Source organism: Heloderma suspectum, chromosome 4, assembly GCF_057233095.1.
Source record: "Heloderma suspectum isolate Gila_16-S chromosome 4, 16-S_ref, whole genome shotgun sequence".
Taxonomy (NCBI): Eukaryota; Metazoa; Chordata; class Lepidosauria; order Squamata; family Helodermatidae; genus Heloderma; species Heloderma suspectum.
In genome coordinates this window covers 71,992,516-72,011,540 of record NC_139461.1, presented here as the reverse complement: position 1 = coordinate 72,011,540, position 19,025 = coordinate 71,992,516, and the positions used below count along the sequence as shown (strand labels likewise).

Sequence of the window (19,025 nt, the reverse complement as noted above, 5' to 3'; positions counted from 1 at the left end):
GGCTGAACATCAGGAAAAACTTCCTGACTGTTAGAGCAATACGACAATGGAACCAATGACCTAGGGAGTGGTGGGCTCTCCCACACTGGAGGCGTTCAAGACGAGGCTGGACAGCCACCTGTCAGGGATGCTCTGATCTGGATTCCTGCATCGAGCAGGTTGGACTCGATGGCCTTGTAGGCCCCTTCCAGGCCTACTATTCTATGATTCTATTCTATGAAAATGGGTGTATCTGTGACCAGGGCAGAAAGCCTGAGACTGAAAATTACATCTAGCAAGCCCACCCCTGTCATCTCCCAGCTGATTTTCACATGTGAGGAGGGGCAGCAGCGCCATGCCACCGCCCCCCCCCGAGGTCATGTGGCTCCCCTGGGGCCCCATCCCTGCTCCACATCAGATATGGACATCTGCAGGGGTGAAGTCTACATGTGCAGATCTAGGCATTCCCCCTGCAGATATCTTCATCTAATGTATGGATGTTGGAGGCTGGCCCAGGGGAAGCTGCCCCGTGATTTCGTGGAGCCCTCTTCATGTGTATAATACACAAGGGAAGTGTTGGTCTCTGTAGAATGTATCATTTTAATATCCCTCCCCCTTTTCTCTGGGAAAGGCAGCAGAAAACTGTTTCTCTCCAAATGTTCCCTTCAGATGCCTCTTCAGTCTTTGCATTCTCTTGCAGCCAGTGAGCCCCCTCTGGTTAAGCACCTCTGGATGGGAGGTAATTGGTCACCTAGGGTACAGGACTCCAGACTACCACCTGTTAAGAATTGCTACTCTACAGATACATCGTACATGCCACAAACTGTTAAAAGCTTGACTGAAAGGATTAGTTATGGTTACACAGAATTAATCATATAGATCTTCATGAACTGATGTTTAACATTTCCACTCAACTTCGATAGTGAAATTGCTAATTGCAGATTTCTTGTAATACTGTATAATTGGCATGTGAGTGAAGAGCTTTTGAAATGCATAGGGTTGTTAGAGAGCAAGCATAACTTTGGCAAAATAACTATCTAGAAGTCTCCTCCAATGAAAGTATAACGAAAGTAGGGATGTCAGAGAATTTCGCCACGAAACTCGGGGATGCCAAATGCCAGCGCATTTGGCCCCCCAAAATCGGTGGTGAAACGGTCTGCTACCCCCCCCCCGCGCTCCCCCGGGACGGGACTTACCTTGGGCGAATCTCCCTGGCGGCGGCGGCTCTGGCAGCGGTGTGGTGGCGGTGTGGCAGCGGCGGCCGGTCTTCCGACCAGCTGCTGCCGCCGCCGCCATTTCCAGTAAAAAAACAACAACATGATAGGCTACGTAAAGATTTACGTAGCCTATCACGGCTAGATTTTTAAAAAATACTGTGATAGGCTACGTAAATGTTTACGTAGCCTATCACGGCTGAGTAAAAAAACAACGACAACACCGTGCGTACACAAATGGCGGCGCCCATGGGTGCCGCCATTTGCGTTCCTTATTTTGGCATGTCTAGTCTACGTAAACATTTACGTAGACTACGGCGAAAATAAGGGGAACGCAAATAGTGTAGATGCTACGCTATTTGCGTTCCCCTTATTTTCGCCGTAGTCTACGTAAATGTTTACGTAGACTAGATGTGCCAAAATAAGGAACGCAAATGGTGGCACCCATGGGCACCGCCATTTGCGTACGCGCGGGTTTTTTGTTTTTTTTTTACTCAGCCGTGATAGGCTACGTAAACATTTACGTAGCCTATCATGGCTGACTGCAGGGATACAAACGGCGGCGGCTATGGCTGCCGCCATTTGCAGACACAGCCGGCCAGGATTCGTGGTGGGAGGGACGGGGCGCCTCCCCCCCAGCCAGAATTTTGGGGGGGGGAGGGACGGGGTGCCCCCCCCACCTCAAATCACATTTCGTCAAAAGGTAAGTGACTTTCGTACATCCCTAAATGAAAGAAATAGAAAGTTGTATACTCCATAGTAAAATACTGTACACAAAAGCAGGCAATGGAAAATGCAAAACTAAAATGAAATAGGGAGTTGTTTCACCTCTTCTCACCAAAGCAGTCACAGCTACTCATGTTAAATCAATCAGAAGTGCTATACTGCAGGGAGAGTGCAATCGTAGGGACTGTGCCATTGCTGCTCAGAAGCCCCTGGATTTGGAGGCTTCTGAGATTCCTGTGCCCTGCCACGCTGAAGCCAGGAGGTGATCTTTGCCTCCCCATCCTCCGACCTCCTTTATTTTTGCTAGATGGTCTTTTCAGCCAGTTACTGAGGATGCTTTGGAGGGGAAGGAGGCTGGAGGAGGCTCAGGATAAATCATGTCCTGGAGCTCTGGTCTCTTCCCCTCCCCACCCACTGGAACACTCCCTTTCCCCCCTCTCTGAGGTTGATTTTCTGACCTTGGAGAGGCAGCCAGTATGGTTCTCTCTGTGCTGGTTGTGAAGGGTCAGGGCTGGGGTCAGATCGCTGACTCCCCCTTCCGAGGTCAGAGTGCTGTCTCTGACCTTGGAAAGGATTTTCTGGTCCATCGTATGATCCCTGTAATGCTTGCCCATGGACCATAGGATTGCTCTCTCCAAGGCTTTATTGCTACATAGTGTGTGTGTTTTCTGAAGAGTGGGAAAGAAAAAGTTTTATTACCTCTGAAACCATCCATGTAGAATAGCTCCATGCTGACCACCACTAGGGAGGGCCTAAAATTGGGTTAGGAGCTGGCCAAAGCAGGGGTTCCAAGGTACAGGGCATTTTAGCAGATTTAGAACACAATCCTATGCGTGTTTAGTCAGAAAAAAGTCCTACAATTCCCAGCATGCCACAGCCATGCTGTGGCATGTTGGCTGTGACATGCTGGGAGTTATAGGACTTCTTCTGTCTGAACATATCTAGGATTGTGTCCTTAACCAGCCTTTTGGAGGGTGCATTGGGGGAAATTGCCCTGGGCCTCAACACAGTCAACATCAGCATTAACAAAAAGAAAATTCCAAGTGAAGAAGAAAAATTAAACTGACACAGAATGCAGGGAGATGAAGGGGGACCTCAAATGAATACTCAGTCCCCAGGCATCTCAGAATCTTTAAAAGAGCCTGGATTTTAGCAGATTATTAGAAATAGTTGGAGGCAAGAGATGGGTTTTCTCACTGGTGGCACAACATTTGTGCATGACCCTCCTAAGGGGGCTCACAATTTCTCAAACCATAGAACATTTTATTATATTTTTGTGATATTGTGGATTATTATTTTATCAATATTGTTTTTATTAATCTTGTTATTATTCTTGTTTTATGTTTAAAGTTTTTCTTTGGGGGCTATAAGCCCCTTAAGCACTCCTGTTGGTTAGAGTGAATACATCTGATCATGCCCCTCCCCAACAGAATAATTGTTCCATTCTGCTGTTTGCATACCATCTTGCTTCTCAACTTTTATAGCTACGGAAGAAGCTGAAAGATCTGTTACCCTTCAGTGGCAAAGGAGAAACTAGAGCAGAACATCTTATTAAGGATGTATAAATCATCCCATGTGCTTTTGCCTTGCTTCTTGGTGCACTTCTTGCTTTCAGCTTCTGTTTTTAGTTTAAATCAACTTGGGGCATTATTACTGCACATTCGCAACTGGTGCTTCAGCACTGCCAGCCTGAGGCCACGATCCAAAATGCAGTCAGTGCTTTGCTTGTGAAGCAAATGCTGGATCAACTAATTTTGGGAGGTTAACATAGCACACGGACACAATAACAAAATAGATCTTGTGGTGAGCAGGGGGCGGGGAAGAGCAGCGTGTGCTGTTTGGTGCACAGCGATGCTGAGTATTATATGATGAGCACTGATAGTACAGTTGCAAATAGTAAAACCTTTTCATAAAATTATAAATATCCTCCCAGAAAGTTAAAACAAAGAGAAGACTATGAAGCACAGGGGAAAATATTATAGCCAGTAATTAAAATACACAAAACAACAATACATTGTAACAGGGATTCCTGACAGGAATCTATGCATTTTAATATAACATTGTTAAATTGTATCTATAGCTATCATTGCCATCTGCTGGATGCATTTGTTTGTATTTTTTTTACCGTAAACATACTCAGTCTTTCTTTCTTATGGAAACTCAGATTGTCACATATGAGACGGAACAGGCTTTTAAAAGCTAAGGAGCCTTACAAGGATATCCTAAATGGACAGCGATTCGCATTCTAAATAACACCAGTGGGGGGACTGCATGGCTGAACTCTGTCACACACAAATACATGCTGCTTACTGCTGGGGTAAGCAGACAAGGGTATATTTTAAGCTTGATTTTTGCCCATTTACCTTGTTTTATAAGGAATGGTGGATGCCTTTCCCCATCAGTGCCTTTTCTGTGCTTATCTTTCCCCTATGGGAGCATATATAAAAACAAGTAACCACAAAAACAAACCCGAAGAATGTTCACACCTCTATGGTGTGATTTCGCTGAAAGAACTTACACTAAAGCCCCAACTTTGCTCGTCTCAGCTGAGACCAACATAAGAGCACAGCCCAATAGGCCATCATTATGCGTATATTAAATTTGACTAGTGCCAATGATACTCTTTCTGCTCATTAATGAGCTTATTTTTCTCTTGGTCTGCAGTTTGTGTAACACCTGCTGCTCAGCCATTAAACATCCCCATGCATGTTTCACTGTTTGCAGGCAATGACCAATTAGATGTCCCTACTGCAACACCCAGATTTATTTACCTCCCGGATGGACCTTCTCACCTCTGCTGTAGAACCCAGTTTCACGTTGGACCCCATGACATATATGTTTAGAATGGGAGCCTAAATCTGGCTGTGTGGATGGTGCTAATAAGCCTTCTGTCTCGATTGGATTTACAGCTGCTCTCTGCAGTACTGATGTAAATAAATAATGCAACAACACTTCACTCTGTGCTGTGTGGCTGTATCCATCTCGCATCTTGCCCAGCTCCCTGACATTTTCACTTTGCAGTGGTTGGCTCCAGGAGAGGGGACTCCAGCTGCTGACTACACCAATAGCAGCTTTTCTTAGCTTGAAACTGCTCTCTGTTACCTGACTCTAGCCTTGATTTCACGGAAGAGAATAAGTGGCTCAGAAGAACCAGGGTCCCACATTGCTGAGAATTTGTAATGAGAATAAAGATAGGGAACAATTTATGGGAGATGTTATTGAGTATGGCAATGGAACTTCTGTCCCTCGCGCTTTCTCATGTATTATTCAGTAGCTTGAGACCACTGAATATATCCACAGCCAGGTAGAATATCTGTATTGATTAGAAGCCAACCCAAGACTAAGACCGGGTTCACACAATCATCTGCCAGTCATGTGCCAGGGGGATTTGCGTAATTATCTTTGGCAGTGTGGCTTGTCGTGTCATGCAAACCTGGGCAGGGCGGCTTGTTGCCATGGGTAACAAGCTGCCTAGAACCCTAGAACAGCCCATGGGTTGTGGGTGATGGCAACAAGCCAGCCTGGCAGGGTTCATATGACAACAAGCTGTGCTGCCAGGTTAATTATGCAAATACCCCTGGCACGTGACCAGCGGGGGGGGGGGCAGGATAAGCCACAGTGACTTATTCCCCCCCCCCCCATGATTGTGTGACCTGGGCTTAAGAGTGCCACAACCTTTTGGAGCGGGATCTTGAGTCTTTAACCTTGGAAGAGGACATTCACCAAATCATGCTCTCCCCATCAGTCTGTCTACATATTGGGAGGGGGGGAGTTAGCTGCTGAATTTCTGCTCATCACATTACTATTAAAGGTATAGGCGCTCTGCTAGAAAACAGTTGGCAAACCTACACAGAACATGATTGGTTTCCCTACTCTTCCTTGTATGGATGGTGCCATTTTATGTCCAAAAAAGTTATATTCTGAAATATTTTCCCACTATTCCACATCTCTCTCTCCCCCCTCTTATGATGCTATAAAGAGAAAATATTGTTTGAACAAAAGTGCAAGGGGCAGCTACATAGACAGGCATAGGACTGAAAGGACTCTTCCCCCCCTTTCTTCCCTTTCCCCCCTCCCTGGGATGCTTTTGGCCATACACAGGTAACTTGTGAGCACAAGTACTTTGCAGGCTACTGCCTTAAAGAGGAGAAAAAGTGTGTGTGTATGTGTGTGTGTGTGTGTGCGCGCATGCATGTGCATATATGGGCCTCCTGTTGCAAATAGTACAGGGACAGGCAACATGGTGCCCTCCAGATTTTTGGACTACAGTTCCCATATACCCCAGCCAGCATGGCAAATGGTGAGGGATTATGGGCATCATAGTCCAAAACATCTGGAGGAGAATGGGTTGCCTACTCCTGCACTATGTAGCAAAAGGCAAGCCTGGGAGAGAAGAGGGAGCGTTGGGTTCCATGTCAAGACCTCTCCAATATATGGAACTGCTTCTGTATGAGATGGCTCACGACAAAAGCTTCGGTCATGTATTGCAGGAACGTTGTTCCAACTTTACATACTTGTGCAATTGGGATTGAGAAGATACCTTTGTTGTTTAGCTCTGACACCAGTATCAGTGTGCCTTTTGTTAAGTTGGTTTACCACTCTGCATGATTGTTCTGTTTGGGCTGCTTCTTGCATAAATTATTTCAATGCAACTTCTTCAGGTTTTGTAGAAAAGATAATTCTTTTTTTCAAGATGAGCTCACACAGTAAGGTGTATGTAATGGTTGGGACCTCTAAAACATGTCGATGATCATTTCTAACTTGACACTTCCATTGAACATATTTCTCGGCAGGAAATGAATGTAGAAGGGCTCTGCATAGCAATGCATTGTAACCCTCTCATCTCCCACTATGCAGATCTTGTACCAGCTTTGTCTAGTCACTGCTTTGCTGGATGAACTGCAATGGGTCCAACCATTCGTGGTTAATGGAGGCCTTCCTGTGCCTCACGAACACACATGCACTGGCTCATTCTTTCCCAGGCCCTTGTGTTTGGCACTGCCCGTATTGCAGTTGGTCATTGTGCCAGAGATCTGAGGAAGGCCAGGGTGCTGGGTGCTTTAAAACAAGGCATAGGTGGGCTTCAAGTTACCATGAATGGGCAATATATTTAGCACACTTAACACAGCAATGGCACAGCCAGTGGACTGCAATATTTATCTAAACGAAGTTCCTCTACGCCTTGTTCTTGGCATGTGTGGCTAGACTGTGCCTACTGTTTGTTCAATCATATGGTGGTCAGCTGTCTTCATTTTCCTCTCCTTTCCTATCAGCTTTTATTTATGCTTAAATTCTGCTCATTTGATAAGCTAGTTTTTACAAAGGTGAAAGTCTCACCATACTTACATTGGTGATGATGCTACTAGGGTTATAGTGCCAATATTACAGTCAGTTTGCAATGCAGCCATATAAAGAAATTAGGACACACACACCCCAGGAACCTGTAGCCCTCCACCACCTGCATGTGGTCTATACTAACTTGAAACCAATCTTTCAGTAAACAAATTGAGTTGTCTTGATCTCATTACAATCTAAGCAATGCTGCTTGCAAGATTTATGGAGAGCATGCCTCTATCTATTTGATACTATCTAACCAGTTAACCAATTCAGATGGATATTTCTTTAGAAATTATCTCCATCCCTTTGTATAAATTGGATTTTAACCTGCATTAAGAGAGAACAGTGTTCAGAAAAAATTAACTTTTGAGTATGCTAAAACATTGTTTCACAGGCCTGTATTGAAACACAGATGTTTATTTACCCAAATGAAACAGAGGAATTTTTCCCAGCCCTCATTTTTTTAAAATTTCATTTAAATCTGTGAACATTTGTGTCCACAACTTAAAAGAAAGGTTTGTGTATTTAGGTATCTCCAAAACACTCATTTCAATAGGCTTTTTCACAATGATATTCACCAACAGTATCACAAAAGTTGTCTTTTTTTAACATAACTGTAAGCAACAATAGTTCTAGAAACACTAAAGGGAAAAAGCATAGCAATGTCCACAGTTACAAGAAAAAGTGCACATTACTTTGTCACAATCACAGTCATTACTTGAAAAACTATATGTAACAAGTAGATAGAAAATATCACTGATGCCTTAAACTCATTGTCAAAAAACAAATTACGTAAAAATTGTACACAAAATAAGGCAAATTCAGGAATGCACAAGGAACTTGTTATTTAACCAAAGCTAAACAACAGAACAAATATTACAATAAGCATGAACTAAAATACTTCTCTCTAAATACATAAAAATAAGCTTTCCTTAGCGCACAACAAAAACACCATTGATGTGTAGTTGACATCATAAAATAAGAAACGAGGTGAAGGGAAGTCAGGGGAAGGGAAATTTGTTTAAGTGGCAGCTGCATCCTTTACAATTTTTGTACAGTTTTTACTTCAGTGTTAGCATTATAAAATCACGTCAGAAGTGTCAATGGCCCTTTTCAGTTACGTATTTGTTTAAAAAGAAAAAAAGATAAATACACACAAGAGTGCAAATTTTCCGATTGTCACTTGCAACCTCTTCACATTCAATCATCTACATCCATTCACTACTAGAAGGACTTGTACAAGACAGCAGCAGCAATCCTGGAATTCAGTGAGATAGCTTGTAGGAAACCACTTTAAAAAATGATATGTCTTTAAAAAATAACCCTCACATCTTTATTAATTGCTAATAAAGCTGCAACTCATTATGAAATGGAGGTGAAAATGGTGTGAGCTCAGGAAATATCTGCTTCCTTTGGAAGTCATTCCAGATATATTTTTGTAGGGATCCACCAGGGCATGGGCTGCCCAGCATGAAAAGGTATTCGCTTTAGAACAGGTGTGGACTGGAGAGGGAGATAGAGATTTCAGAAAAGAGGACTTACAATAACTCCTCAAAACATTATTTGAAAAATCAGTGAAAAATTTACCAAAGTAAAAATGATCAATTTAGAATGAGAACCAACATTTTTGTCTTGTTTTTTTTCTATAAAAATTACATTTTCTTTAAAATACAAGATCCTTTTCATTGCAATTGCATCCTGTTAACAACAGGGCATTTGGCAACATTTTGCCATATAATGCAGCTTTGAGTCCATTGAGTTAATAGCACGTTCCACTAATATTGCACTTGGATTTTGGACCAATTTTTAACCCCCAGCATCTTCTGTTTCTGTCCATGTTAGAACGAGTTAACATTTCTAGCCACTTTTTGCTATTGATGCTGTCACACGAAAAACAAACAAACATAAAGCAATAGGCTGGATATATTAAAGAACCTCAGAAATTTCAGAGGTCCAAATTCACTTGAAGAACCCTAACACACCAAGAACACCAAGAACAGTGTGGCATTATGGTACTTTAACTCGTCAGCAAGACTGTTAAAAGATCTGCTCTGGGAAATCACAATGTCATTAGTGGAAATTCTGTGATAAAACTAGATCAGCAGGATGGTCGTGTGTCTCAGTTCTGCTGCAAAATAAGGTTTTCCAGTTCATCTGCAGAACGCAATAAAAATGCAGCTGATTCTCGGTATCCTGCAACCAGTTGCCGTACTGCATTAATTTCGGTTGGACTCAGCTGAGGTCTAGAGCTGGTACTGCTGGAAGATCCAGGAGTGGTTGCTAACTGTCTCTTCATACTGAGATCAGTTGGACCTGGAAATCACAAACAGCAACAAATGAAACATCAGGATACCTTTATTATGACTTTCTAGGCTAGGCACAACTCAAGTACAGACCAAATGCCTGGCCAAAGAAGAAAGAAATATGATTTATGAAAAACATTTTAGTGACTGCTTCATTAGTGCATCTATTGCTTCATTTAGCTTTATGTTCATACCAAGCTAGATTCACTTTTATGGTTCTGTTGGCACAATTTATACTGCTGAACCATCAATGGTGGCAAATATATTGCTGATGCTGATGCTGTTGCTTGCCAGACTTCAGTCACAGGAATTCTTTTTTTTTTTTTAATCTATTTTTATTTTTACAAATAAAATAAACACTACCAACAATATAATCAAAATCTTCAGTTTCCAACATTACAGTATTCTAAAAAAAGAAAAGAAAGGGAGGATAGCAAAAGAAGGAAGAGAAAAAAGAAAAAAGAAAAAAAAACAGAATTATATTAAACTTCAATAAAGACAAACCAAATATCCAAACAGTCTTCTAGCACAGAAATAGAAGTAAACAATCCATTTCCATTAGCCATAAATTACTATTCAGTAAACACGTATTAATAAACATTAGAGGTTTAACCAGCAAGGAACAGCAACCACAATAATCCCATAGTGATATTAATAATGATAATAGTAATAAAAAGGGGGGGAAAGAGAAGTTTAAGAGAAAGACAAAAACAGGAACAAATCATTTGTATATTTCAAGTAGTATCATATCTAAAAATAGATTTATATGTGTGCTCACACATACGCACACAAATATGCACTTTATTACAATATAACATAAAAAAGAGGAGAGAGAAGAAAAAAATGCAAACATTTATCTTTGGCCTACTGCCTGACCAGTTATCAGCTAAAACCCAAACAACACTTCAAAAGAACAGTAAAAATGGCTAAGTTCCAACTCCAGAGGCTGAGAGAGGTGGTTCCCTGAATTTAATTTTAACACCAATTAAAAATGTTTCTGCAGCGTCCAAGAATCTCTCCATCTGATCTTCAAAAAGAACACAAAATCTGGCAGATATTTAATATGATATTGCAGGTTAATTTGCTTTGCCAAACTTCTTGCCTTAGCAAATTGCCTTCTTCTGTCAGCAATTTCTTTAGTATAATCATGAAAGAGCATAATCTTGTCATTTGCTGGTCCCCACCACAGCTCACCTTGTTCTCTTGCCAAATGCATAAGGTAGTTTTTTGTGGAGACTTGTGAAAATTGAACAATAACAGTCCCAGAAGTCCCTTTAGCGCCACGCCTTGAACCAGGAACATGACACGCATGCTCAAAATCAAGTAAGAAATCAGATGGCAAAGCAAATAGCTCATGCAAAAGTTTATCCATAAATTCTGCCAAGCCTATATCAGTAGCCACGTCTTTAATACCAAGGATGCGTAGATTCGCTCTGTGTTTGAAGGCCTCCAGTTGAGAGATTCGAGCAGACAAAACATTATGGGACACTTTCATGGCCGTTTCATGCGCAACAATCTGATCTTCAAGATCATTAACCTTCACTTCCATCTTTTGAAAAGAGATATTAATTAAATCCACAGCCCCCTGAAGGACGGTTATTGAGTCCTGAATTGTTTCAAGTTTCTTTGACTGCTCTTGTAGCTGCAAAGATATAGTTTTTATCAAAGCAAGCAACTCCTCTTCATCTCCAGCATTTCTAGAAACCTTTGCTGGGGGAGCCATTGGGAGGGTAGGTGGCGTTTTCAAGCCTTTCCTTTTTTCCTTTGGTTCTGCCATCCCCCACTTTCCAAAGCACAACAAGCAAGTATCATTGCAGAAACAAGAAAAACAAACTTACACAAATTTAATTACAAGTCCTCAGATATTGCTGGTAGTTTAAGTTCAGAGATGTTGTTTGGAGCCAGTTGTCCTTGTGTCTCCTAATTGCTTAGAGGTTTCAAACAGTGTTCAGTGAAGACACTCCGGTGTCTATTCTTAGATTTCAGCCCCTCTGTTTCTTCACAAAAGGAACTCTTCTGCCAAGATTTCATCTGGATGGTACTGTAAGCTTCTCCTTTTAATTCCAGGGGTAGATAAAAAGGTTTCTCAACCTTTTCCCCGCTGTTTGAGATAAGCAACCTGCAGAACTCTGCAAGTCACTGCTGGATGCCACGGCTCCAACCGGATGTCTAGTCACAGGGATTCTTTGTGCAAAGCCGTTCTCTAGTTTCAGAAGTTTCAGTGGGAATGTTAAACCAAATGTAGAGCAGGAATACAATGTAAATCACTGCAATAAAACACGATGGCCTGGATCCAGGATCTCTCTTCCAAGAGAAGAAGGTCTCTGCTTGTGGAAGGTCCCTTTGGGGATTCCCCCATCACCACAGCTCACACCATTCAGCAGGGTCCCCTCTGTGCTGTATTTTCAAGGGGCTGCAGGGGCTGCCATGGGAAGGAGGGGGTGGGGAAGTTCACTTCCATCAGTGCAGTTAATCCAAAGTAAATCTGGATCTAACCCCAATATCAAATCAGTGGCATCTAGGGGTTGTTGCAGGGGGTCTACTTTGATCTGGCAGTAAAGTTCTCGGCTACCCCAAGCACTGCACAACTTCTTTGCATCTTAAAAACAGCCCTTGGGGCTTCTAGTGCAGCACCCTGTGATTTGTGCTTTGAGTACAAGACTTGGAGAATAATAGCAAAACACTCGACATATTTGCATAACTTCTTGATATAAAAAAATATCCTGTCCAATGAAATTTTTGACAAAATGTTAAGAAAACCATGAAAACTTGGCTCAGCTTACTGAGTTATCACCGTGTGTGTGTGTGTGTGTGTGTGTGTGTAATCGGTATTGAGGTCATTTAAGTCAAACAATGATAACACAGGCATGGCTTCCATTGGTACTTGGACTGATTTACCCTTGGTGTTTGATGAATTTAGATGAAGTGTATAGGCAGATCAGCTGCAGCTGGGAGCACATGCTAGGAAAAAGAAATGTAACCCTACCGCCATCACCTCCAGAAGTCACCAGCTGCCACAGCTTGTTGCATGATCTTGCAAGTCAGCCTTGCTCTATCTCATGCATATAGAGCTTCAGCTTCTTCTACAGCAGCAAATTAAACCTGATGTTTAAAAAAATCTCCTCTGACATACAATTTCCAATGCTCACAGGATATCATTTCTCTAGCCATCATAGGGGTGACTCAGTCAGCCATTTATACTGTTACTAGTTACTGACTATGGTTTATGGATTCATTTAAGTTGCATAGACGTCACATATTTTTAGAAGCTAAGCAGTTCTTGTTTTAACTAAATCATTCAAAATGCTACAAGCACTGTGAATCCTCTCCAAGAGCTAGATGTTCATTTATCATATTAGCTGCTGAGTAAATCTGACATTAAATACACTGCCGGACAAATGACTTGCAAGATTTAACATGAGGTAGTTATTGCTTCATAAATTACTCATTGGCAGCATCAATTACTTAGAATTCTAAAATGCAGGTCAGACATATGATACAGCAGCTTATTTCACTGGTAACAGCACTGATAGCTCATGAGTTGCAAAGCCATATGTGAGTTATCTCTGCAATAACCCATTTCAGCTACTAGTATGGGATGGCCAGTTTTAGCTTTAATAGCCTGTTGGAGACAATAGGCTCTGAAAAATTCAACAATTACCTTTATGTTGGCCAAAATTTACTGTCCATAATATTAATAACAGTAATATATAATTTTAAAAAGGGAGAAGGCTGTCTATACATGTGCGATGAGATGTCAAATAATTTTTCAGTCTGGCACTTAACAGTGGTCAGGACCTAAAGAACTGTCAAACTATATCCAGCTCCACACACATTGCATAGAAGACTTGTTTTTGAAACTAAGCGGAGAGGAGAGTCAGAAGCAGTATGTGATATAGCGTGGAATCAGCTTTCAAAGAGGAGTATAAAAAAGTTTTGCTGGGCTATCACTTTCATGAGTTTAAACAGATCTTTAGTTAAAAATACTGACTGGGACCTATTTGGAGAAGGGGATTTTGCTTGTCATTGTTCAGTTATAGTTGTATTTCAATGCATTATTAGCATGTTATATATCTGTGCATTGTTCTTTAATTGTTACCTGACAAATAGGATAGGCTAAGAAACTAAGGTTGCTTCCAAATGGCGTGTAAAGCTACCAATCAAAAGACATTGTGCAGCTATTCTGTCCTTCCCTCTATAACAGATTTTCTGTGGAAGAAGTGGTGGGACAACATGGGAGGGTTAGAAATGGAAGATGACAACATCTGGACACACACTCACATACACCGTAAAATTCTGTGAATAATGCAGGGTGATTGCACAATAAAAGCAGTGTCAGGAAGTACCCTAAATAAAGTGATCCTATACTTGAGTCATGCCTGCTGGGCAGGACAAGGTTGCTTCTAAATCCCACTATGCTGGTAGAAAAAAAAAATCAGCATAGCAACATTCGTACTCTGGCTGGAGGCTGCTTCTGGAGGTGCAAGGGGCAAAAAGTGGGTTCAGCATGGGTATACTGAGGGAGGAGTGTATCTTCGGAGGATTCTTAAGCTCATGTAGGGCTTAACTGTCATGTTACAGCTGTTCCTTTATTTCAGAGAATGTTTCCACAGGTGTGGGATATCCACAGGAACTTGGTGACGCAAACTGAAAATTGTCTTGGGTATCTTGTCTACGGAATTTCTGAACAACAATGGTATATGCATGCATTCTCTCCCTACCCACACCCCAAAGCTGTTTTTTCCCTCTCCCCACTTGCTTGTGCAATGGTTTGCACCTTGTTATCCAGTTCTAAGTCTGCATGTAGTATGTGGTACCAGGATTCAGCCATTTAGGCACAAAGCCATCTGTGAAGCAGTTGCCATCTTCCCAGAGAGGGACATAGGTGGCAATCTGGGAACAGCATAGATAATGCCTGAGACAGCCAGAACTGGATGGCTCCAATTAAATGACAGAGACTCAAAGCTCTCAAAACAGTTTGGTTCTGAAAACTTACCTATCATGTCTCCGTAAGATACCAACTGGAAACTACCCAATTAGGAGACACATTATGAGCTCTTTCTGGGGGAAGGTTAAAGGGATGTAAATAGCATGCTTTTGGATTCACCCATCAGATCTTTGAAGATGCTTTGGGAGTCGAGAATATCTCCAGCGTCACACACCCAACATGCTGCTGCCACAATCATAAATATTGGTATATATTGGTGGCAAAACCTACAGTGGTTTGTGAGTTATGGTTGAACTGAACACACAAAAGCTGGGAAATCATTTTTTCCAAACATAATGCTAGCTCCCTTTCAAACCACAACACACCTTGGGCAAAGGGACCAGCAAATGTGTGGCAAGTGATGAAGGGCAGGAGCCCATTGGGATGCTGGTGGCACTGGTTTGGGGAGGATCTCATGCCTGGGTCTGCTGGGTGGGGGATCATGCTAGGGATGGGTGTCTGGGGTCAGGGTGTCAGGGTGGAAACTGAGCCCATAGAGCCCCAGAGCAGTTCTGATTCTGAGGAAGAACAGCAGTCCATGGGAGAGGAGCTCGCTCATCTCTCACAAGCACAGCAGCTGGCAGAGATTCCTCCTGCCAGCATTCCTGGGATAGATAGTGACCCTGGCAGCGAGAGAGTGCTGGAGGGGGGCTTGCTGGACGTTCGGCACAGATGCAGGGAGTGACAACAGATGGAGGGTGCCGAAAGGAGGCGTTCCGCTCATTTGGCGCTCAAACAACGGTCACATCCCGAGGACCCAAGGGAAAGAGGGAGGATCTCTCCATAGCCCATAAGTTCAGAGTCTTCCTGCGGTTCTCCTTCGAACAGGGACCAACTGCCTTACCTGGAGCTTAGGCTACTCTGCTATCTTTCCCCAGTGCTGTTCCTTGCTTAGTTGCTGGTGATTAGTATCTGAAATAGGGATGGCAGAGAATTTCTCCCCGAAATTTCGGGGGGCCGAGCACCAACGTGTTCGGCCCCCCGAACAAGTTTCGGGGAGAAATCCTCCACACACACCCGCCCCCTGCACCCCCCCCCCGGGACGGGACTTACCTTCGCCGAATGTCCCTCCCGGCGGCGGGTCCGGCCGGCGGTTCGGCGGCTCTTCATCAGGGGCGGGGGCGGCAGCCGATCTTTCGACCGGCTGCCGCCGCCGCCATTGCAATGAAACTAAAAAAAAACAAACGCCCCCATGATAGGCTACGTGACGATTAACGTAGCCTATCACAGCTAGATTTGCAAAGTCAGCCGTGATAGGCTACGTAAATCGTCACGTAGCCTATCGTGGGTGACTAAAAAAAAAAAAAGCGCGTATGGATAATGGCGGCCCCCATAGGGAGCCGCCATTCCCGTTCCTTATTTGGTCGCTGTAATCTACGTAAAGATTTACGTAGACTACGGCGACCAAATAAGGAACGCGAATGGCGGCTCCCTATGGGGGCCGCTATTAGCGTACGCACTTTTTTTTTTTTTAAAGTCACCCGTGATAGGCTACGTGATGATTAACGTAGCCTATCACGGCTGACTTTGCAGATCTAGCCATGATAGGCTATGTTAATCATCACGTAGCCTATCACGGGGGCGTTTTTGTTTTTTTTAAAACGTTCGAGTTCACGGCCGGGCGAGGCGGGAAGCCTCCTCCCTGGCCTGAATTTCGGCCGGGGCGAGGCGGGAAGCCTTCCCCCGGCCTGAATTTCGGCCGGGGCGAGGCAGGAAGCCTCCCCCCCCGGCCTGAACTTCGCGGGGGGAGCAGCAAAGCGCCTCCCCCCCCCACCGCGAACAAGCTTCGGCGAAAGGTAAGGGACTTTCGTCCACCCCTAATCTGAAAGAGTCATAAAATAATAAAGGAATAAAGGCTTGGAAAGAATCCTCGTCATCTGTGTCCTGAACTGGCTATTGCAGGGGACTGCAAGAGGCAGCTAGGGCACTCCTGACACAGGGTTCATGCCACGGATGGGGGATTTGGGGGGCATGGGTCTGGAGGGGAGCTTGGTTGGGGGCTCCAGGCTGGTAGGGGCAGTTGGAGGGGCAGTTGGGGGGGGGGGTTCATACCTAGGCCTCTGCAGAGGAGGCTCATGGCCAATCTAACTGGTGGGGTGGAAAGGGGGGGTCACTGGAGGTGGACCCAAGGGCACCTATTTTGCTATACACAAGCCATTTGCTACACAGCCCCCACCGTCCCAGACATTTCTCCAGAATAACAACACAGAGAAAGCAGTTTGTGGCAAAGCAATGGGGCAGGGGCCTGGGGAGAAGTGGGTGTTTTGTGTTCCTTCATATCTGCACCATCAGTTTGTCAGTTCCCCAGCCTGAGACTCTCGCGATGGTTCGCACTCACAAGCATGAGTGCTACGTGCCTAGCCATCACTCCAAAATAGTGCCCGGAGCGATGTTGTTCCTCCCCCAAGACTCTTCCCAGCCCTTGGGCACTGAGTCCAAAAGCAACCATTGTAAAGATATGAAGCTGCAAAAATGTGCGGAAGTGTGATTAGATACATGAAAACGCTCCTCTGTGCCTCTGTAACTGCACAGCTGTGAAGGAATGGGGGGAGCAAAGGGTGATGCAGGCACTACGCACACCTACAACATGCCCACTGTAAGATGTGAAGTCAGTTTGAGGAAGGAACAGATGGCCCACAACCATGGGGGGAACCCACAGCAAACTCGAAAAATCTCAGTAAAATGACTCCTTGGAACTCCGCATTTTCCAGGCAAAAACCACGGATGGCTGCGAAGTCGTGACTGCATCATCTATCATGAGGGATCTTCACTCGCACCTGCCCCAGAGTAGATGGGGCCCAGGAAACCTATTTCACACACAGGCAAACTGAGATAGCAGGCAATTAAGAGTCAATAACTGTAAGTGAGAGAGTTTGGGTTACATAATCCCAGGGTGTTTTTTTAAAGTGTGGCCCAGCAAACATTAAACAGGAAGAATGTAGTCAGGAATACGTATTAATTTGCACCACCAAAAGGAAAGAAATGGTTTTTGAAACCACATATTCACAATGTGACTCAGATGGATTATATAGCAAAACAAAATGGATTCCAGGCCCAAATTTACAACCAAATTTACAACCCACCACCCCCTCCCCTGCAAATGTACCTAGAGTAGCAGCACAGATAAAGCAATTTCAAGGAGAACTGGCTTCTCCAACACCAAAAGCAAAGGGGCAGGGTGGGAAGGGGAAAAAAACTCATTTCTCACCCACATTCACATCCTTACCTGGGAGTAAGTCCAACTGAATTCAGTGAGACATGCTTCTGAGTAGACCTACATAGGATTGCTGTATATATCTCATCATTTAAAAGTACTTGGCACACACAAGTAATAATGCCAATGTGTTCTAACATAATAATTACTGTAATTATAATTATAGGAAGTGTCATCTTAAGTTATACACCATAAACTGAAAATGATTTATCTTAAGGATAGAATCCACCCACACCAAGCTCTAAATACAAACACACAAGCACATGTAAGAATTTATCAGTTTGCAAATCCCCCCTCCCCACATGCACACACCCACCAAGCCCAAATACATTTTTACACAACGTGGCAGCACAGACTTAAATGCATACCCCTAACCCCTGTTTATTCAGTCACAACCCCATGGAAATAAATGTGAATCAACCACCCTTCTTCTGGGGCAGGGCACAGCCCCTGTCATTCCTTCTCTCTGCCTTGATTGATTGACCTGGACCAATCTGCTCTACCATGGGCTCTAGAGAGCCCTTTTAACACCCCCCCCCCCACGGCATGCTACAGCTCAGTGCGAACATTCTGAAGGCTCCAACCGACTTCCCTCAATACAAACAAATGAGGCTTTTAGGGGGGGGGGAGCTCATATCTCCCCCAATCCTTGATCAATCTTGCTGGACTTTGACCTCCCTGCTAGTTAGCCCATTCTCTCCCCGCCTGGCATATTTGGTGGCTTTCCATCTATATTTTGTGCAACAGGCCTTTTCACTCTTTTTTTCTTGAATTTTCACACTCAATTTTTTTTTTCGACCATAGCCTATGTGCTAGAAGAACTCCCCATGGACCTATATCTCAAAGGGCAATGCTGATTTTAGTCCATGAGGCCCTACATGGGGGGTGAATCCTTTTTCCTGATAACATCCCATAATAAGCATTGTTATGCACCCTAGCCAATCTGCTAGAAAATCACATAGCTATCCACGTGCAAATGTGGGGCAGATCAGACAAAGGAGAGCTTAGCTATGCCCCCAAAACTGACTTTTTGCCCTGATGGGAAAAACATGCAAGATGATGTTCCCAACCATAACTATGGGTGGCCTGAGCAGGCCACCCACAATACTGTGTCAGTCAAGCTCACCTCTTCATGATGCCATCTGTGTGGCAAGTATAAATGGTGAGGGTGTACAAAGAAGCTCTCTCTACATGGTTGTTCTCTATGTGTGGAACTCTTTGACCTGGAGGTCCTAAAGAACCCAAACATCTTTTGTAAGTGACGT

At 43.7% G+C, this 19,025-nt stretch overlaps 1 protein-coding gene across 2 annotated transcripts in view; it reads right to left on the bottom strand.

Moving 5' to 3' along the window:
• Nucleotides 1-7,659: 7,659 nt before the first annotated feature.
• Nucleotides 7,660-19,025, bottom strand: part of NOL4 (nucleolar protein 4) — a 207,321-nt gene continuing 195,955 nt past the window's right edge. For both annotated transcript variants that reach the window (XM_084848084.1, XM_084848085.1), the window contains one exon: nt 7,660-9,569. In XM_084848084.1, the coding sequence (XP_084704210.1) occupies nt 9,376-9,569 (194 nt within the window). In that variant the 3' untranslated portion in view covers nt 7,660-9,375. The remainder of the gene's footprint in view (nt 9,570-19,025) is intronic.